This window comes from Ambystoma mexicanum, chromosome 6q (assembly GCF_040938575.1).
Source record: "Ambystoma mexicanum isolate Mex_15411 chromosome 6q, UKY_AmexF1_1, whole genome shotgun sequence".
NCBI classification, from domain to species: Eukaryota; Metazoa; Chordata; class Amphibia; order Caudata; family Ambystomatidae; genus Ambystoma; species Ambystoma mexicanum.
The window spans coordinates 275,378,525-275,400,895 of NC_090937.1; the positions used below are offsets into that span (position 1 = coordinate 275,378,525).

Sequence of the window (22,371 nt, forward strand, 5' to 3'; positions counted from 1 at the left end):
AGTTGGCTTTTCCAAAATTGGAACCTGCGACTTTCAGATCACAATCAAATTGCAGCAGCAAGCGCTCAACCCACTGAGCTATCTTATCGACAAATAGTCTGAGTTGATAAATGGCACAGCCATATAGTGATCTAATTACAAATACTATTTGATTGTGTAACATTTTTTTTATCTGCTGCAAAAAGTAATCTCAAAAAATGATTCTGCAAAGTATGGGCCCACCATGTCCTCCTCTTTCAAAGACAAGCACCCAATAGGAGCTCATGCCCCAAGCTGAAGTGATTGCAAAGAAAAACAAGCTAATCATGGAGATCTACGGTCTGCTTTCTTACAAACTGCAATGCAATGCAAGCCAAGCGAATGCTTGCAGAAGTTAGGCCCATAAACCAGGCCCCATCATTGTTAAAGATACTGGGCAAACAAATGACAACTACATTTTGCAATGGAGTATGGCAAGTATTTGGATCCCTGGATTTGGTGGCAGGTGGGGGCCGCCTCCCAAAGTAGGGGCCCGGGGCACGTCCCCATTTGCCCTCCATTAAAGATGTATCTGGTGTTAGTTGTATTAGTGTGTGATGTCAGTGTGCCTAGTGTGTTTATTGTGTTCTGTGGTGTTGCAGAAAGGGATTTGTGATCAGTTAGGCCCACCCTGTTTGTTTACCTCTCAAACACCCTGATGGCACAAAACAAGCAGCACGCGTTGTAGGTGTCCCGCCCATGTGGAGAGCAGTGAACGGAGGAAGAGCAGGTTACTTGCAAGGTATTCTCAGAGTAGGCCACACATCCTTAGATATTCCCCTGTGACCTGTGGTGTGGGTGTGACACGCTGCAGGAGGAAATAGTGAGCATGACATGCAATTAAACATCTAGAAGCGGGGTAGGAGCTGGACCCCTTGGCTTTAGGCCTGGCATCGGCTTGTCTTTCACTCTGCAGTCAATGAGGGAGAGATGCCTGGGGTGAAAGTGGGTGGTGAAAGTGCATGGTGTGTGGGGGAAGTGGCTCCCCGCAACAATACCACAAGCAGAATGCACAAATACTCCTTTTTCCCCCCACCACAGACTTTTCCCATTTCATTCTTTGCTGGCTGCATAAGGTTAGATAGATTTCATAGATAAAATCCTGGCACTGGGCTGTACCCCAACAGCTTCTTTACATTGGAACAGACCACATCTTTTGACACTTGCCACATGTAGTGGGCTCCTCAGTGGGGCAGTGGTCGAAACGGCAAGTGACATCTGGAAGATGAGCTCCTCTTGCCCTGGTCTACTGGGTGTATCAGGTGAGGCGAGTCATCCCTGCACTGGACCTAGCAACTTCCCTTTTGGAGCAATGGGAGTAGGCTCAGAGACAGAAATTAGTTTGATTTTTTTTAGAGCATGTGCCAGTTTGATAACCACAGATTGTAGAACATTCAAATGGACATGAAGCGCCAGGTCTTTATGACTGTTCGGAAAATGTACATGTATTAAAGTATACAAGGATGTACAGTGCAAATATAGCTGGCAAACACGGAGTTCTATACATGTGTGGGAGCAGATATTTTTGTGGTATGGAGTGGAAAGTGAGGTGAATTTGAGACAGGAGAGAGAGTTTACAGCAGCCGGTAAAGAGGACTCAGGGAGGTCGGATGAATCCAGGAAATTAGTCCCTACTCCCCAAAGGGGAGCCACCCCCTTTGGGAGTAGGGAGGTGAGCCTGATATGCAATACACTCTCTAGGGTCAGGGCAAGTGGGAACCCACTGGGGGTGACCCCCCCCCCTCTAGGAACAAGGAAGGCTAAACTGGAAGCAGGTACAGAACCCCTCTAAGGTGGATGGATTGGTTTATGACCAGTGTTGCCGCCTCTTGAGGAAGACCAGGGCCAATGCAGAGGGGACAGATGCAGAGGGGACAGATGCAAAAGGGACATCTGCACCCCCCAACATCATCAAAGAATGCTCAGAAGCCCTAGTCCTGTTAATTATTAGATCCATAAATGCCTCCTTCTCAGCGAGCGAAGTCCCCTCCAGCCTAAAAGAATCGTGGGTCCTGTCCTAAAAAAAAAACAACCTTTGCTTGATCCAGCAGCACCTACCAACTACCGCCCATCACTATGGTCACATTCCTACTAAAGATCCTGGACGAGGAAATCCAAGCCTTCCTAGAATCCAATCACATCCTTGGGCTGTGCCAATAAGGTTTCCGTTCAGGTTATGGAATGGAATCAGCTTTAATATATATAAAAAAACAACTTGAAGCCTCCTCAGATGACAGTAAACCAGCCCTTCTATTCCTTTTGGACCTCTCTGCCACCTTCCACTTGGTGAACCACAAACCCCCCTGCTGTCATCTTATGGCAGCCACCAACTTCTCCCAGGTTGCCATGACATGGGTAGCCTCTTTCTTAGAAGATAGATCCATGAGAGTCTTCTCAGACACGGCCAGCGCCCCGCAAATCCCCATTCCGTTTGGAGTCCCACAAGGATCATGCATCTCCCCTTCCCTCTACAATATCTTCACCAAACCCCTCTTCAACCTCCTGGACTCCATCAGCATAGCCTACACCAAGTATGCCGATGACACCCAAATCATCATCCCTCTGTCAGGCATCTAGGACACAGACTCCCTCACCATCAACAAAACATACTCAACAATCCAAGCCTGGATGGCCACTAACTACCTATGCCTCAACGATGACAAGACTGAAATCCTACTTGTAGGGTCCCCATCCATGGTCAAATCTGAACGCCAAATTATCAGCCTTCACCATAAATGGCATTCACATCCCCGTCTCAGCATCTGGCAAAACCCTAGGTGTCTACTTGGACTCCTCCCTCAACAGACAAGTAAATGCCATCACCTCCTCGGCTGCATATACAGCCAAGCTCATCAACTCAGCCAGACAATTCCTCACACCCTCCAGCTGCCTCACCATCGCCAGAGCAATCATAGGAGCAGTACTCGACTACTGCAACTACCTCTTTGTGGGAACATCTAAACAGAACATTAACGGACTGCAGGTTATCCAAAACAATGCCCAACATGCACCTCTCAACATCCCGAGAAAATAACACATTTCAGCAGCCAGAAAGGTAGCACACTGGCTCCCAATCCGTGAAAGAATCATCTTTAACACTCTCCATCATGCATAAATGTCTCCCCATTAGGCCAGTGAGGTCTCTCCACACCAACCGCCTGATCCTCCTACCTTCAAAAAAGCCAGAGGAGGTGGCTCTAGCTTCCCTGCAGTGGCTATGCACCACCAGAATGCCCTGCCCCTGCCCTAAGAGCAGAGGAATCCTACTGGCCCGTTCCCAGGGCCCTAAAAACGTTGCTCTTTGCCTAATGACAATTAATAACGGTAAACCTCCTCTATCGGGTGGACTATACTTTTGGGGTGAGTTTCTTGCCCTGTAAGATGTGTGTAATGGGTTGCAGCTACAGCGCTCTGATGCCTACGGGCTTAGTCGCTTTACAGATGTATATATAAATACAAAGCAATTTTTTTCTCTGTTACCAGGAGGAACGTAAATGCTGGCGTACACCAACAGAAGACAGAATCAGCAGAGAAACCAGAGATGTTGGTGTGTGCGGATGCGCAGCAGAGGGAGACACTCCTGCACAGGAGGAGCCAACAGCCACAAAGCTAAACATGGCAACTAGAGACTCAAAGCAGACCCGGGAGCGCTGTCGCATTGTGAGTGGGAAACCTGAGTGGACTGCAAAGGAGGAAGCAGAAGCAAATTAACCAGGATGCACTGGTGTCCTGCTCTGCCAACACTGAATCACAGAGAAGGGGGAGGCTATGCAGAACAGCAGACTACGGAGACCAGAGCAAAAGCAAGGATGCAGACTTGCATGAGCCAGAGAGACCGCCTCCAGTCCAGAGCAATAACGCCATAAAAAAGGTATGCAGTAACATCTGAAGAGAGAGAGAGAGAGAGAGAGAGAGAGAGAGAGAGAGAGAGAGAGAGAGAGAGTGTGTGTATATATATATATATATATATATATCCCATGAGGGGTAGGAAGAGCCAGAAATGACAAAGGAGCTGAGCAAGTCCGATGGCTCACACAGGGATGGAAGCAACCGCATAAGTTGGGCTGAGCAGGCCCATAGCCCACACCGGATTAATGAACCAAATACCCCAGGAGGAGTAGAAGTAAGCATTTATTACCAGAGGGCCGAGCAGGCCTGTAGTCCAACCAGGACTGATAAAACTACTATCCCATCAGTGGCTGAAAGAGAAACCTATCAGAGCGGAACACACTTGAAGCCACTATCATACTACAGTGTATCATCGCTGTTCCCGAAAGAAGATTTCTTGTCACTCATTGTGTTGTTCTTTGTCACATATGTACACTTGTTCCCCATACAATACTGTCTTTCAGACAATGACTGTAAAGGACTCTCACCTTTTCTAATACACAAGCAATTGTATCTCTGAGTTTGTATGCCCTTGTGTTTTTTCCTGTATGTCCGGTATAAAACACCCAGTGATGATGTAACATTGTACCCCATTTTTATGTTGATCCATGCAACTTTATATACAATCGAGAATTTTTCATACCTGGGTACAACCGATTGAGAGTTTTTTTTCACAAACTCCTATGGTGACTGGGAAAAGGAGAGTGCCTGAGCACATCCCCCCCCGACCTATTCAAGTGTATCCTTGTTTTTTGTTTTCTTAAGGTTCTTGGAAAATACTTATCCTGTAGGCTACGATAGCCGAGAGGTGAACTTTTATGAAGGAGTGTAGCAGACCAGATTTAGCCAGAGAGCAAGTAAGGCAGGACCATTTTTGTGAGATAGTCTCATGTTCTGACACCACAGGAACAATCTATTAAGTTTAAAAGCATACAATGTTCTTGTTGGAGAGTGTCTGGCTTCTTTTAAGATGACCATGCAGTCATTGGGTGCATTCAAACAATCATACTGCAACTGCTCAGGAGACATTCTCTCCAGTTCAATGATTGGCGGTTGTGATGCAATATGTGGCTGTTGATTTTCATCAGGTGATCTGGTCAGCAGGGCAATGTCCACTGAGGTGCAAAAAACAGGTCTTAATACCATTGTTGGTGGGACCAGGCTGGCGCCATCGGAATAACTTTTGATCTGGCTTGCTGCTGCTGCATATATGCTTTGGTAAGTAATGGGATCAGGGGGGGAAATATAAAAAATGCCTGACCAGTTCATCAAAAGGTGCTTACCCTTGGATCCAGGAACCTGGAACCTTTGTTTGGGGCTTTTTCCAATTTCTTGCTTAGTGAACCGGTCTAACTGCAGATGCCCCATTTTTTAATGATGGTTCTTACAACATCTTTTTTTTAAGATCCATCGTGAACTACTATAATAATCTGATTTCTCACTAGAAGCCAGGGTAAAATCTTGATTAGACTCGACCTCGTTCCTCCTTGCATTGTGAGGTACAACATTGCTATTGTGTTTGTCTCAATCAGACCAAGCTGGGACCTCTATGGGGATGGGTGAAAGGCTTTTAGGGAGCAGATACATGGTCCTGAGTTCTAGCACCTTTATGTGGGACAATTTATTATTTTCTGACCAGAGTCGCTGTATCGTGAGAGAACACAGGTGGGTAGAGCAACCCTGCATTGATGAGTCTGTGCAGATTGTACGACCGGAGAAGGTTGTTTTTCCTGCGCCACCACCACACAAAATAAAAAAAGACTATTGGGAGAATGTGTAGTGATTCAAAGACTATTGTTCATCCAGGCCTTCCTGTACCATGCTCATGTTGAGACGGACATAAGATACAATGGCGATGCAAGAGGCCATTGACCCCAGAAGTGATGACAACTTCCAGGCTGTGATTGGAAGGTAGTGAGTTTGATTCACGATATACTCATTTGGACAACCCCTGATAATACAGTAGGGCCCAATAACAGAAAGGAGTTCTGGCGCTTGGTAAAAGAAAACATCAATCTTGACTTTGAAACCGCATCAAATAATATCTCTGCAGAAGTATGGCATGATTATTTTAAATTAATGTATTCACAGGGCCAGCCATTAGTGAGGAGCTGGGGGAAGGTTGGACTATATCCAGTGGCCCTCTGAGGCAATGGATGACCCCATCACATGGCTGGAAGTAAAGAGGGCTATCCTAGAGCAGCATGGTTGTATGGCCGCATGCCCAGATTTTATTCCTTTGGACTTATTCAGAAGTGAACTGAAAATCTGGATTCCCTTTCTCACACATTTCTTTAATGGTGTTTTTACTACTAACATCCCACCTCATAGCTGGATAGAGACAGTCATTATCCCCGTCTCCAAAGAAGGTGACAGGTCAGCCCTCGAAGCATAGGCCCATCACTCTGATCATTTCCCTGGCAAAGATCTACTCAAGGGTGATTCTCCATTGTATGCAAGATTGGGTGGATACATTAGATATCTTATCACATGCTCAGGCGGGCTTTAGGCTATGGATTTCAAATATAGATCAGGTCATGAGGTTGGACCTTATTCTCCCAAAATATGTGCCTCTGAGCTCCCAATATCTGTACCTGGCATTTGTGGATCCCCAAACTGCCTTTGACACTGTTCCGAGGTACCTTTTATGGTCAGTGCTGGAGGAATTGGGAATCCCCCACCCCCCAGTCTTGGTAATGCTACTATATTGTTATATTCTGGCAATAGTGCACAGATTTATTGGGGGCCAGCAAGGATGTGTTCTAGGCCCACTTTTATACTTACTATTTGTTAACAGCATGGTTCCAGCGCTGCATGCTGTAGCAAAAGACGGGCCTTGTTTGGGAAGTCACAGATGTAGTCTTCACCTGTTTGCTGATGATGCCGTTTGGTTGTGCAAAACACTGGTAGGACTACAAAACCTGATGGATGTCTTTAAAAAATTGTGTGTTCCACAAAGGATCTGTGCAGCAATTACTCCAAAACCAAAATTATGTAGTTGCCAAGGTTGGGCTCATGGCCCGATCAGGGGCAAGATTTTATCTAAACAGCCAGTGATAGAGACGGTCGAGTCTTTCAGTTACTTGGGGACAATTCTTTCCATTAAATTTGAATGGCGTTATCAGATCAAGAAGATCACATTAAACCATCTGCGGGAGTGTCGGTTAACTTCAAACCTCACACTTCGTTTGGAGGGTGAGGCTTTTCAATACCACTTAAATTTACAGGGCCCAAACAATCCTTCAGTTACATAAGGAGCTGAACTATGGGGATATGTCGATTGCACTTCTATTCAGATAAGAGAATAGATTTTTGAAAAATCCTCTTTGCCTACCCCCAAGTGCACCCACTGAATTTGGTGTTACCGAAATAAAATATGCTATTATGCGCCAACCTGTTCTATATTGGTTAAGAGTTTGGAACATTGAGGCATTTACACTATATAGAGAAGGGCTAGTGGCGGTACTCCAAATGTCAGGTGGAAGGCAACTCCCATGGCTCAGACATGTAAAAAACATGTTATCCAATATTGGGCTCGTGGACTTATGCGGAAATCCCACAAAATGTGTTAGTGTGTACAAAGACTGTGTCGAGAATGGATTTCCTGATTTGGCATGGACGGTGGTGATTGACACTTGCACAGCGGGTAAAAATTCAGAAATGTATCTACAGCTTAAAAAGCACTGGGGCTTGGAAGTGTATTTGGATTACTAGTTGAGCCCTCGTTCCAAAAGCTGGTTTGTAAAGTTTCGTTTGGGCATTCTTCCACTCACCAACTTCACCTCCACATGGAGCAAGAGTCGCTCTTCACCCAATTGCGCGTTCTGCCTTGATGTGGCCGAAGATGAATTACATCTTTTTTGCTTTTGCCCACTTTATAGTGCGGAAAGGTTGCATTGGCTTATGCTATTATGGGTTCAGTTAAATGTATCATCCACCTCATTGGCCCTGGTTGTTTTAAAACCTTGTGCTACCTACGCAACTGTGATGGCTGTTTCTGCTTTTCTTAGTTCTGCTTTTAACAAGAGAAACATTATGCTAGACTATATTTAATTACGGTTTCAAATAATATCGTGGGGCGTAGCTAGCGAGTTCAATTAACGATTGTGGGTTTAAATTTTAAAGATGTGATTTGAATCATTTTATGTGTTTTATGATTGATTGTTTTATAACTGTTTGATGCATTACTCTTTTAAGGAGTTGCTGCCGATATAAAGAATAAAGTAAAGGAACGCCTGACAACACTACTAGACACTTCACTTTGACGATACCCTCTCCTCCGATGGAACATTTGTTCCTTTATCAGTGTCCAGATTGGAGTTCAAGGAGTGAATCCTCTGAACCAGGTATGTTCTGGACTTCATGTCAACCGCAAGAAGACCCGTGTCAGTCAGGACCCGAGGTGTGAGGCCAAAGTCTTGGGCTGCATTTTCTTCTGAGTCAGCTCCTATTAACCAATCATCCAGGTAAGGGGAGACTAAGACCTATTCTTTCTTTCTTAGATGTGCCACCACTACTGCCATCAATTTTCCATTTCAATAATGCCCTTGGGGCACATTTGAGGCCAAAGACCAGAACCATCTATTGATAGAGCAATTCCCCGTCCAAGAATCTTATTAACTTCTGGTGCCTCTGGGCCACACAGATGTTGAAGTACACATCTCTATGGCCTATGGAGCACATCCAATCTCCTTTTGAAAAATGTGCTTTCAACTCAGAGGCTCTAAAGTTGGTCTCATCTGAATCACCTTTTTTTATTTTTTATTCATATTGTATTTACATTTTCAAGAATAAGTAATAAACTGCAGAGTAAATTCAATGCAGTACTCTAAAGTAATACAGAATTGATTTTAAGTGAAGGGCACACAACTATAATTCAATGAATCCATAAATAATTAATAGGAACCCATTCCAGCAAATGGCCAAAACTAACAAGACTAACACAAAATAAAAATAATATATATAAAACATAAAAATATAATAAAAAATATATAAATATATAGAATCTGTCATGCACAAACATAGTTATGAACCATTAAACAATCAACCATCAGATTCACCATATAAATCATTGAAGGATGACCAAATATTGACTATCATCATAGCATTTTCTTCTTTTAAACATCACCGTTTCATATGTGGATAGTACAACTAACTCACTCAACCAAGTAGCAATTTGTGGCTTTTTCCTGGTTTTCCATACTTCTAGTATCTGTTTTTGTGCAACAACCAATGCTCCGACAACGCACATCCTCAAATAATAGTGCACTCCCATATAACATCTACTCAGCCTCAGTAATGTGTATTTGGAGCACCTCAAAACCTCAGTATTCACAACCAATTCAATCTGATCATGGACTTCTCTCCAAAATAACAGAACTCTCAAACACCCCCATAACATGTGTATAAGGGTTTCCTCCCCCTTCCCCACAACCCCAACAGTGATCATCATCCTGAAGACCTAGTATTTGCTTTCTGTCCGGAGTCCAGTATAACCTACACATAATTTTTGTCTTATCAACCTCAGTTTGAGATCTAAATTCATCAGGGTCACTTTTTTAGATATCTTTTCCCACTCACATTCCGCCAATTAACAGTTAATTTCAATTGACCATTTTGAACTACAACGCTCTCAACCTTCAACTACCCCGACAAAACCAGTATGAGCTTAAGAAAAGTCAATACCATACTGGGTTGGCAGTCATGAATCTTAAAAATACCTGTTCTATCAGCAAAAGCAGTATTAGACATATCTAGCCTTTGACTCAACAAGGATTTCAATGAATTAAATCTGTCTCTCTCTATTCACTAGTTCATATTGTGTCTGCAATATCTCAAAGTTAACAATCTGATCCATTTCAAGATCACCTATGTTCACTATACCCTTTGATATCCAACTCTTGCAATACAATAATGTATTATTTAATTGGTTACATAAGGAGGCGTCTTTGTGGAATAATCTGGCTCTTCAATTAAATAATAAAAACTCTCAATGTAATCTCTTAAATTCTGTTAATCTGCTTCATCCCTCAAAATACATGAATTTAATCTCCACCTCCTGTAAACCTGACTCTTTTCGCACAGCAAATTTCAATCGAAAACTAGCGTGGTCTGAAATATTCCTTTCCTGGATATCCCCATCTTTTACTCCATCCAGCAACATATTACACATAAAAAAATAATCCAACCGTATGTAGGAATCATGCACCGGCAAGTGGAAAAAAAAACCTCTGGCGCTTGGGAATTTAACCCTCCAAACATCTACCATATCAAAGTTATCAATCATACTCCTCAGACTATCTGTTACATTGTGTCCCGAATATCTACAAGAAGCCGACCGATGAAGTCTATCATTTAGCACGGCATTAAAGTCACCTCCCAAAATCATGTGGTCACGACCCATGTTCCGTAGACTTGTTGTCGAATCCCTGAAAGAAATAGCACCATGTGCACAGGGTCAATAAATCGAACCAACTGTGAGCTTTGTATTATCCAGAATAATATGTGCCAATATAAATCTACCTTCTAGATCTTAATTTCTTTTAACGACTACACGTGTTCCCTTTCAGATTAAAATACACATACCTCTTGATCTAGTTGTATTGCAGCTCAACAGCACTTGTGTACCTTGAATTTAGTAACCTTTTCTCATCACATTCTAATGTGTGTCTCTTGCAAGAAAGCAATATCTACTCATTATCCATAGCTTGTTGTAGATTTTGTTTTTATTTGAGCCACTAATAATTCACCTCACATTCCAAGTTAGAAAGGTGAAGTTACTCAAAGTAAATGGGAAATGAAAAATGGAAGCTAAATACATACATTAATAAAATAAGTCTCAATTCAAATAAAAGAAAAATCATTGAACATTTCTCTTTCCAAGGGGTTCATATTCAACAACCTAACTTCCATAATTGGTTATCTGCCTCATTCCAACTAAATTAACCACTCTCATTCCATATACAATAATGCACAACAGAATAGATAACATAACTAAACTAAAACAGAAACAAAAAAGAAACACAAAACATGCAATTATTCTCAACACATACAATCCTGCTATTAGCGGAATTCCAAAAGATCCCATTATTTGCAAACCTATAAACAGGGGCCAGAATCATGTAACTCAAGGTGTCCCGACTAACAATTGCTAACATATTTCCCTCCCAATTACCATCAAACTAGTCTCCACCAGCCAATCATCATAATTACCCGATTCATTGCATAATCTACACAGTGTACCTGGCGTTGCAGGTGCCCCAAAGAAAAAAAAAGATAAAATATCACTGTCAGATAAATAACCTGTGCATACCACATACCCGTGTCAATTTCTTCCCAATTAATACCTTATGCAATAATATAAACATTGACCCCACTATCAGCATTAAACTGGTGCAAGTATGTACAGTTAAAAGAGCAGTCAACATCATAGAAGGTCAACTTTGCCTAAGATGCAAGTGTGCAAGCATTAACTGAAGCCAAGAGAGTGGCACTAGGGATTCTGGGTAATTGCTTTGACTAACAGTTGGCAGAGAGATGAAGGCAAGGTTGAGGAAGGGAAACCTGCTGCTCATGAATGTTATTTGAATTTTACAATAATCTATATTGCACAATACTTTAGGCAACAGAGAGAAGAGGATCATACAGACAAACCTAAGTTAGTGTTGTGGCAGACAGACGAGAGGCAAAGAGGCTGCCCCTTTTGAAGAAAGATATTCAGAGCAAGAGTGCCTTGCCTGGTTGAAGGTGTTGAAGTGCCTTAACATAAATCTTGTCCAAATTAAAACCGTTTTGAATTACAAAGTATTAAAGTTATGGTGGAATCACAAAATACTGAAGCTGTGGTGGTATACCTGATTGTCAGTAGATGCAACACTTCAGTAGTACAAGTTAAGTGGAGTACTATGAGACAAAGGAGAATGTTCTCATGGCAAACTTTAGCAGAAGTGGAGTTGTTGAAGTAGAAGCAGGAGTACTGTAAAGTAATCCTGACAAAGATACCTATTGTGAATCCTAAACTTGTAAATAATAATGCAATAACTGTTAGCCAAGAACTGTGTTTCACTAACAATTGTAGAAGAAAGATTTATTTTGAACTTTGGCAAGTCTTCTTGGATTATTGGAGTGGTGGCAAAGCATCGTGGCTGGGAACACCATTGGTGCTATTTTGAGAATGTGGAAAATCCATATTTCACCAAGAAGACAGGAGTTGCTATTGTTGGAACTTTGGTTAAACAGACTTTACATTGACATTGAAATGTCAAGAACTAATCTGAGACTGTCGTACCTACATTGATTTCCTCGTTTTCTTTTTAGAACTGAATTCACATTGAATCCTGGGGAAGGGAACTTACCGAGGTTATTGAGAGGTTATCAAGAACTGTGAGTATTGTTAATGTATTTGAATTGCCATATACTTTTCTGTGTGTTTAATGTTAAAGTGTGAGGGCCAGCAATCCTGTGTGGGAGTATTTAGATTTGGTTTCGTTAGGCAGGGAAATACTCAGCAGAGTAGGGACAGTGAGGCATTTGATATAATTGTTACTTCAACAATCATCACACAGTTGTCCACCTCACATTGCTGATGCCTCACTGCCCAGTAAGGCCAAGGAGCTACTTGTTCTGATTATAGTACCCAAATTTGAGCAGATCGTCTTGCACGAAAAATCTATTCATGCAGGTTTCATTGTCAGGAGGAGACAAAGAGGACGAGGACGCTAGAAACATCTTCCTAGCCACTGAGACAGAGTCTGGAGGCAGATCTCTCCTAAGAAATAAAAGATCTGACTTTGTTGCCCCAGATTTGTTGTCCCAGCTTTGCTTGAGAGAAGTTTTGGGTGCGGCGAAAATGTCCATTATTGGTTTCAATAGAAAAGGAACTAGAGGGATTAAAGGACTTTGATAGTCTTTGTCAACACATACAGAGACAACTTTGTGGTTTCTAGGCTGTATAGAGTCAGAGAATGTTGCACTTTGCAGAAGTGCAAAAAAGCATGGCCACAAAGGGTATACCATCTTACGTTGATGAAATCCTGTCCGGAGTTAGATCCGTCAAAGACGGGGGAGTAGTCAGACCAATCTAAAGAGTAAGTACCAGTATGTTGAGGTGAAGGGCTCTTCGGTAGGGGAAATCTCTACAGGTGGTGTAGGACAGCTAGGAGAAGTAATGCACCTTGGATGCAGGTTGCTTGTTGTTGGCCTTGCTGAGACCAGCGAAGCAGGCTTATTTGGAAGTTTGAGGCCCATATCTTCATCTGTAGGAGGTAGGACAACTGATTTGGCTTTCTTCCTGTATTTATTCTTCCTGAATGTCAGAGCTCTTGACATGACAGTGATCCTCAGGCAACACCCAATCAGTTCAAGGGTAAGGAGGTGAATATCAAGAAGGACTACAATGTTGAGTCTTCCTTCAAAATAGAGCATACTGGTGTGAGGCAGAGTGCCTCAATGTTGATCAGTTGTGATGTTGAAGTTCAGAGAAACACCCAGGGTAACAGAACGGGGCATTTCCAGAAACCTCCTTCCTGGTCTTTTCTGGTGGTGGCTGCAATGTATTATTTTTACAAAGATTGAGCTCAACTTCATCCTGAGCATGATCCCTTCTCTGTCCTTCAGTCTCCTATGAGACATCTTTAGACAGACAGGACATTCCACAACTGTATGGCAGACTGTTAAACAGAGGGCATGGTTATTTTTCATTGATTTCTTGCCTCCATATGCAGCACATATAAATAAGTGACACACTGTCTCCCAGTCAGAGAACAACCTAAGCTTTGGTAAAGTACGAACAGAAACTCCCTACCTAGACAGGAGAAACATGTACATATGATGGGAAAGAAATGAGGTTGAGTGATGCAATAAAAGCTTGAAAGGTCAGACTGCTTCTGTGGAGAGAACCGTTCAAGGATCCTTACACAGAGCTAGGTAATAATAATGGACTTACACGGCTACTGAGCTGCATCATGGGAGCTGCACTCTGTGCCCTTAAAAGCACAGTGTTCCTTATCTCCTGCTGCAAAAGCTGCCCGTCATTTCTCTCTTTTTTTCTCTATGTAAAGGGCCATACATATTCAGTGTAGGCACCGTGCTTTTCTTTTATGGAAGGAGATTGGTCCAAAACAAAAGTATTCATGCCAGGTAGGCATTATTATGTATTGTTTATGAGAAGTTAATATTATATGTCAGGCAGGTTTTCTCCCCTTTGTTTAAAACTGTTTTGGGATCCGAAGCAAGGGTGAAGCTATTCAGTGTCTATGGATTTAATGAAAATCCCAGGATGAAGAATAACTGTCATCACTGCACAATGTAACTTTCAGACCAAATGGACTCCAAAGACATACAAGCTCCTGCAGTAGAAGTAGAATTGACATGTTTGGTCCGACAATGATAGTCTTAGTTTTCTGCCCTGGAGAATATGCTGCCGGTATCTGAATGGATCAAAGAGTCTCATCTCTTTAGAAAGTCACATATTTAGTTGCTCCACAGGCGTATACACATACAAGCTAGTCCAGAAGTTATCCAGGTTAGTAAATGGGGGAGGGGGTATGATGTGCATGTTAAAAATGACAGGTGATAACGTAGACCATTGAGGCACCCCTACTCCCCCCGCTGACTAGTGGGACTGGGTATGAAATATCTTCACCCAATTTCACTTTTTTTGATTGCACAATAAAGACAATTTTAAACCACTTTAGTGTAATTTTATGAACGTCTAACCTCTTTAGGAAAACGAAAGTAACCACCATATTGAATGTTCTGGGCAGATGAAGAGGGCAACAATGGAAGCGCGACCATGACTTCCTGCTGAAAATCATCCAAGCCACTAAACAAGGATGATTGTGCCATGAGCTCACCCGGTATTCCACTGGGTGGCTAGAGGCAAGAACCTTTGTTGAGAAAAAGCCAGAAGTCGACAAACCCTTGTCTCACTGCGATAGGTAAGATGATGTGGAAAAGTTATAGTGTGAAAGTTTACCAGAAGCAATTGATTCAAATTGGCTGTTTTAAGAGAAGAATGAGCCCCTCTGTAAAACATGCTGCCATTTTCCCTCATTGATAAGTGGCACATGAAGATGTGATGTGATGTGATTTCAAGTGTTGTAATGTCACCTGGTGGCTACATTTCTGAGCATGGAACCCAGAGGTCTGAAATCTAATCCCAGCTTTGCCATTTGACCAATGTTGTGTGTACCTAAGTAGCTTGTATGCATACATATGATGTACCAGACATGCGAATACCACCTGTAGAGTGTCTGGTGCAACAGGGCCAGTGACCTCACACTGTCAAGGTGGAGCAGGACCCCTCACAACCAAGACCAGACCTAGCTGGGATTTTGCCAGAGCTAGTTCGGCCCCATAGCCGAGTTGGGAGGGCCTAAGTCTATGTTACCCACTTATGTGCCTGTTTGCAAGTGTAAAGTACTGCTTTTAAGCATCCCATGTCTGCCATACAACATGCTGGCCAGTGTTTTTTTCTATTTTCATTTCAGAACTACAAAACCCAGAGATCCTTGGGGCGAAGGAAGGACTATTCAACCCACTGGCAAGAGATCCGGCGGTCGATACAGAGCCAGGGGAGCGTTGCTCGCTACGAAGTAAGAATCGGATGCTCAATTACATCAGACCACGAACTCTGAAATGGACAATTTATGTACCGAGCCACCATCACAGACCAACAGCGAACCCCTGTCTGAAAAGGTGTCAAGGCTTAAAGGGCACTTGATGGCTTCCCACCTGTGTAAACCGGCCCTGCGGGAGAGCAAGGCAGTGATTGGCCTTGGGAACCAGGTGAGCACGAGAGCCAATGGAAGAGGGAGGAGGGGGATAAAAAGTTACAAGCCGAATGAGAGAGAGTGGGTTGTTCAGTTGAGGTTAAGGAGTGAGGAGATGGACCAAGAGATCAAGCAGTGGAAGGATACTGGAGCATAGAGTGGCGGAAACTAACTGAAAGACTGTTGAAGGTGAGGTATTGGTTGGTGAAAGTGGTTCTTGGGTATGAGTGTGTGAATGGTGAGTAAGGTCAGAGAGAGAGCAGGGAGGTAAGTGGGATGGAGTGAGAAAGTTGATTGGGAGAGTGGAAAGAGTGAGTGCGAGAGAACAAATGGTGAGTGTGGTGCAGAGTGGAGAGTAGTGGAGTGGAGAGTATCAACAAGTACAAGGGAGTGGAGAGTAGTATAGCATACAGTTGAAGGTGGAAGTAAGGAGTAGACGTCATTACATCACATGGACAGACGAGAGAGAAAGAGAAAGAGAAAAGAGTGGGAGAAAGGTAGGGGAGAGTAGAAGGAAAAGAAGAAAGTAAAGAACATCAGGGCGAGGAATACGAGGGTGTGAGAGGGGTAAGACCAAGTGGGATCTGGGTGGTTGGAAGGCACTAATTCCTGATTTGAAGACTATTTAAATTTTTGTGCGACACCTGGCTTGGATCCACCTAATAGACCCTGGAGGGCGTAAGCTAGATAAGGTAGTTGCTTTTAGGCCCTCATCGTTAACCATAAGATTTTAGGTAGTAGTGGTTACCAATCTCTAGAGACCATCTTGCGGATTAAGGAAGTCTGTGCTAGGGTGGGATGAGCCCACAAGATGACCAAAGAGAGGGATGGCTTTTAGTTGGACTCCCCATGAAAATCATAATAAAAACCATTGAAATGTCTCTGAGAGATGGTGTGTTCTTAAGGCCATTTGTGACAGTGGTCTAATCTTGTCCCACTGAAATGCCCAGCACCACACTATATTCCTAGTTTGTGTAATCCAGTCTCAATGTGGCCAGAATCACAGCCACTGTTTTATGAACCCCTCATGTTTCAGATGCACCTGCTAGAGTACACAATATTCTCCCAGTTGCTTCCTGTTCCCTGGAATTTAGCCAATGGCGTTTATCAAATATCTTTAAAAAAAAGTGAGAAGTCAAGAGTACACTTACAGACTATATAGTGCTTCTGTGGCAAGAGCAGCCAGGAGGTTGAGCAGACTTCAAAGGTTTGGCAGTCCTTACCTACCCATACATATGCCATGTGTTTCATGAAAAGGGGCTGCACTTTTCGGGCCTCCAAATGGTGGCCAGACTTTGTTTAGCTGTTCTGCTGCCTTGTTATAAAATAAGCATTCCTCATGTAAGCCATGGCTCGCCAGGTCCGGTCCTCAAGAGACAAATCCACTTCGTGTTCTCAGGATGTCTATAGAAAATCCACTTGAACACAACAGTGTACCTGAATGAGTCACTAATACATCATGGTTATGCTGAAATTCTGGTGTGGGAGGGGCTTTTTGAGGACTGGACTTGGACACGTCTGATGTATATCGTTTACCTTTGGAAACTCCCCATCCAGTGGCGTAGCACAACTCCCCTTGGGGTGGCATCTCATCTGCGTTGGGCAGGCAGACCGGGGCAATTTCCTGTGTAAAGTTTGCCCTCCCTTTCAAATGCACCAGAGCAACGTCGTTGGAGTGATCCTTGGTGGTGGCGTGCGTGAAGTCCTCATGGCTGATGGCGGCGTCGAAGCTGTAGCACTTCTCCGAAGGTTCGCTGGCGCTCATGTTGTGCTTCCCCAGGCATACACGCCATAAGTTCAGGTTCGTGGGTCTGAGGTTCATAAGAAGAAGAAAAAAAACCCAGAGCACAGCAGCAGTGATTAACATCTCAGTCACGATATCTGGGAACTATACAGACGATTCATCAAAATAATTAAACATTTTCTGTGCTTATTAATGCCAAGTATTTCTCTTAAGAGTCACGAAATACTTCTGCTTAATCAATGTTCATTAAATAGCCTTTTTTTTTTAATTCAAACCCTCTGCCAGACATATGGTGACCAAAGCAGTTTCCACATGTGACACCACCCACCCCCATCACAGCCTGCCACCTTTTGAGACACATCTGAGCAGGCAGGTACAGGCACACAACACTGTAAAGTTGCTGACAGACGCCCGAGTGCTAATGTTGGTTTCAGCATTTTACCTAAATCACTTAATTTCACTGTGCCTCAACATTTTCTTTGTGCCGTATAAGTAGTCTTGCAATTCTATGCTCTATTTCCCCACCCTATTGTATCCTAATTTCTATAATAACTATTTGGACTAAAAACCCATATGCAATACTGTTCCATGTACAGCGCCTCATTGGAAAAATGGTTCCACCACAGTACGATGCTCCCTGTAAAGGTCTCTGCTGGTATTTGGAACTCGGTTTTTTCATTTTTATTTATTTATTACATTTGTTACTCGCCCAAACCCGAAGGTATCACGGCGAAATTGCAGGTGAATGCTCACATTTTTATACAGTGTTACAGTTACAGTCAAATAAATCAACATTTATACTAAGTTACACATAGTCATATAATCAATTTTCATATACTAAGTTACAATGGGTCAAGGTAGCAGGTCACAGTTCGTTTAAAACACTAGTTGCTGGTCTAAAAGTGCCCCGTGGAGATACATGTGGGCCATGGGTGCTGGATTTACTGTTTCGGTTCAAAAAAGGGAGATAAACCTGAAGCGTTCTAGTACTGAGGTAGAGTAGGACTAGTTAGGGTTAATATTTGTTAATATTTGTTGAATAGCCAAGTTTTCAGCGCTTTTTTCCAGCGGTTGAACCCCGATTTGCAAATTTATAAAAAGGTCCTTATAAGTACAGGATCCCCTTTTCCTCAGATACCGGCATGAGACATGCCTTTTAAACTCTGCCCTTGTTTCATGTACCACTGCCTTTAGTCAACATTTCCCTGTGATCTGCAGGGTCCAGTCAGGTCAGGTGCCATGAACCAGTGATTTCAATACTTTTCTTTTCAAAGTATCCCAACACTTCCACAGAACTGTGCCTGATAATGTTTTTCTCGCTTCGCTTTTTTTAATGAATGGTATACATTGAGGTGCTTGGGTTTTCAGAAAGACCCCTCCCTCCTTTAAACAAATGCCTAGTTTAGAGGTTAAGCATGCCCGTTTCAGGGCGGCCCACTTTGTGTCCTCTCCCTCTTCTGATTATCCTACAGATACGCATGCGGCTTGAAGGTCCATGACAATGGGACCAAAGAATAAAGGGAGCCAACCAATGGGAGGAATCCAGTGGACTTCCTCAGGGAAAGTTCCAGAAGACCTTCCAACTCCTAGACAGGAAGCTCATCGGCAGTGCTGCTTGAGGCCCAGCAAACCTGCACCATGGGTGCTTTGGAGGCTCCTTGAAAGTACCAAGATTTAAAAGCGAGTAGTTAGTTTTCGGCATTGCTGCTTGTCCCTCATGTTCTCTCGCCAGAGCCACCTGCCATGTTTAGCTCACCTTTGCTTGTTGATATACAGAGAATCATGGGGAGAGAACACAGACCTGTACGAGGCCATTATGCTGCTCAGATTGCAGAGTATATTTGATGCTTGAGATTGCGGTTGTGTTTGTTGACATGGTTTGCTTCCATATTTTCCAAATGCCCCCTGGCCCCCAGCCAAACAAGAGTAGAGGGTGAAGAAGCCCATTGCCTTCCGGCAGGGTTATCACAACGGTGCAACAACTGGAATGTAAACAACGTTTACTACACTAAGGGAGACATGTAGCAGACACTGCGGACTGCTAATTGTCCATCTGTCCAATCCATCCATCCATTGTCCAACCATGGGCAGTTATTTGAGGTGGTTTCGGGTTGTGTAACAACTTGATTTCTTACCAGACAAGCCATTTAAACAAGATCAAGTTCTTGTCAGCCAGTACACAGAGGTCTGCTAACATTTGACATAGTAGCCAGGGCATCACCTTCAAAGTGGCTAAGAAGGGAATGCTCCTGCTGCCACTGTCTAAGATGGAGCCTGAACCTCAACAGAAGGTGCCGACTATCTTTATGATTAACTTAAAACCTTTCCATCCAGCCCTCTAGATAATCACTGGGAATTGCTCTGGGAAACCGTCAAGTGCCTTCTTTTACAGCAGGCTGTGCTATCACAGCAAAGCAAGAACTGTACGCAAATCAAGCCGGGTCCAAACCCAAAAAAGCAGTCCAGCTTGAACCTCTAAGTCACAATGCTTCAGATGGACACAGCGGAACGCTGCAGCCTTCTTGGAAAATGTACATGATGTACTCACAGCTCCGATTAAGATAGTATGAAAAAAAGACCTACCTATCTCCATGGGGCATACAAATACCTACCGCTTGAAGGAAATAGGCAGACATTTCCAATAGCCACTCAGAGGAATACCCAAGCGCAACTATGAACATTGCTCGCAAGAATACATAGGAATTATTCTCCTTTCGATCCCACATGGGGTTCGCGCAGCACAACGCAAATCTGCAGTACCTGAATGTTCACTTACATGATGAACCATGTCGCATCAAGACTAATGCTTATGGATTTTACTGTAATCCAAATTTCTAAGCATTGAATGTAATGAATTATTGTATGTTATAATGAAACTGTAACCAAACATAGGATAACAAGATCATTCAAAACATTTGGTTGTGATAAGTAGCCAGATATTGTGTAACTAGCCTAAGGGAAGTCATAGTTGGCGAAACAAGAGGCACATGCACAAGGAGGTTATTGTTGGCTGTTAATCACTACATCTGTATGCAATGGCTGAATAAGATCGCACATGAATGTACCCAAAATAAATGATGTAACCTTCACATAATTATTCACCTAATTAAAGCACCACTAGTTTAAACCAACAAGGTATAGCACAATTATTTGAATGACTGATCGTAGACATTGAACACACAAGTGTGAGGGGTCACCCAGTTAATCCATGTACATTATTTCAGACTGTTAGGTGTTAGAATCTTCGCCCCGCCAGATGCTGAAAGTGAATTCTTCTGAAAGAAAATATCATTTACATAGACATATGGATTGACGCGGTACCACTTGGCAACAAACACCAACCCATAATTATCAATTACCAGTAGCAACCGCAGAACCATTCCATTTGTTTATGTTTTGAAGTTTTAATAAGTGCCAACAACAGAGGAAGACACTTGGTATTTGTCTTAGAACCGCAGTACATTCTAGGACTTTATTGATGAAAGTATTATATTTTTTTTAAAAGTGTTATTCAAAGCACCATGTCGACCCACTGTTTTAAAAAAGAACAGTCTCAAAAATTAAACTACCACCCAAGACCACCGTTCTGGCTGACTCGCATCAACCGAGTAACACTATTTTGGCTCCACCACATTAAAAACGTCCCAGTCTCACTTTGGGAGAATTTGCGAACATTGACAAACATTTAGAAGATGGAAATCGGCTGTCTTTAGAACAAAGGTTGGTACTCTACTGTGCTTGGGAACAAAGCTGATGATGTATTCTGTGCACTGACGGTGGCCAGGCAGCCTGCAGGGACAAGGTAAAGGTTATGGGCACTACAACGATCCCCACATGCTTCTCACCCATCTGATTACACCGACACACTCATCATGGGTATATATGTGTATATATATGCATGTATATGCATATATATATATATGTATATATTACCTGCATCAGCCATAAATATAATTTGCTTTATTTGTAGATATCATTTGTATCCTGTATATAGTTGTCCTATTTTGTATATTCTTTTGTATATTACTGTACAGCAATGTAACCAAGCTGAAAATATCCTTATTGCCCTTCTGCGCCCTGATACCCTCGGGTCCGGTGGGCAATACAAATATTAAAACAAATCAAGAGAGTCTGGGACTTGCAAGCATCTTGGCTCTTCAGATTTGCCCCCCCCCCACCTCTTTCCTCCTCTTCAGTCTCTGGGCACTATACACATGTCTCTTGGGTCCCAATTCTGACTGCCCTACACTGCTAGCCTTCAGAACTAGCCTAAGCTCACAATCATCAGCTTCACTCTGCAGCCAGAACATGGGAGACCCACACATGTGAAAAGAAAGGAAAAGCAGCTTACGCGGTCAAGCAGCGCGCGGCCAGGAGTATCCACTCTTCATGAATAAGCGAGCCGCCACACTTGTGCTGGAACGGTAGAATGGCAAGAGGACGACTCTGCAAAAGAACATCATGCCCCATAAGATCACAACAGCATACACTTGGTCATCCTAGAAGACAATGTCTTGGAATGTGCAGCACACGCCTCTCTGATCCCAACATGGCAACGCTTCTGCATGCAACATCTTCAGGCGATGGTGCCATCTATTTGATAATGCTTAAAGGCCCTGACTAGGAACCGTTACCACATGCCATAATTGGCATCACCGCATGCTGTGATAGTGGGTCTCTGTCTTGCTATGGGTATATCCCCACAAAGGAAGTAGGATGCAGACTTGGATATATCACATACATTTTCTCCAAAAAGGCGTAATCCTTATTTTTGTATTTCTTTTAAACATTACCACCCTCTTTTGTTAGGCGGGAAATGAACTCTAAAGAAGCATTTCACACCACTACTGCAGTGTTTAATAATGCAGAGAGGAGTCATTATGGACCTTACACTTCATTACATAGAAAAGAGAGCATCTCAGTTGCCCACCCGATTTTCAACCTCCCCGC

General features: G+C 43.0%; 1 protein-coding gene across 1 annotated transcript in view; it reads right to left on the bottom strand.

Annotated features, from left to right (window-relative positions):
- Positions 1–17,046: 17,046 nt before the first annotated feature.
- LOC138515204 (ovochymase-2-like) overlaps positions 17,047–22,371 on the bottom strand; it is a 438,094-nt gene continuing 432,769 nt past the window's right edge. The window contains exons 20-21 of the mRNA XM_069630166.1: positions 21,773–21,867; positions 17,047–17,488 (exon numbers count right to left, since the gene is read on the bottom strand). Coding sequence (XP_069486267.1) covers positions 17,047–17,488; positions 21,773–21,867 — 537 coding nt within the window. The remainder of the gene's footprint in view (positions 17,489–21,772; positions 21,868–22,371) is intronic.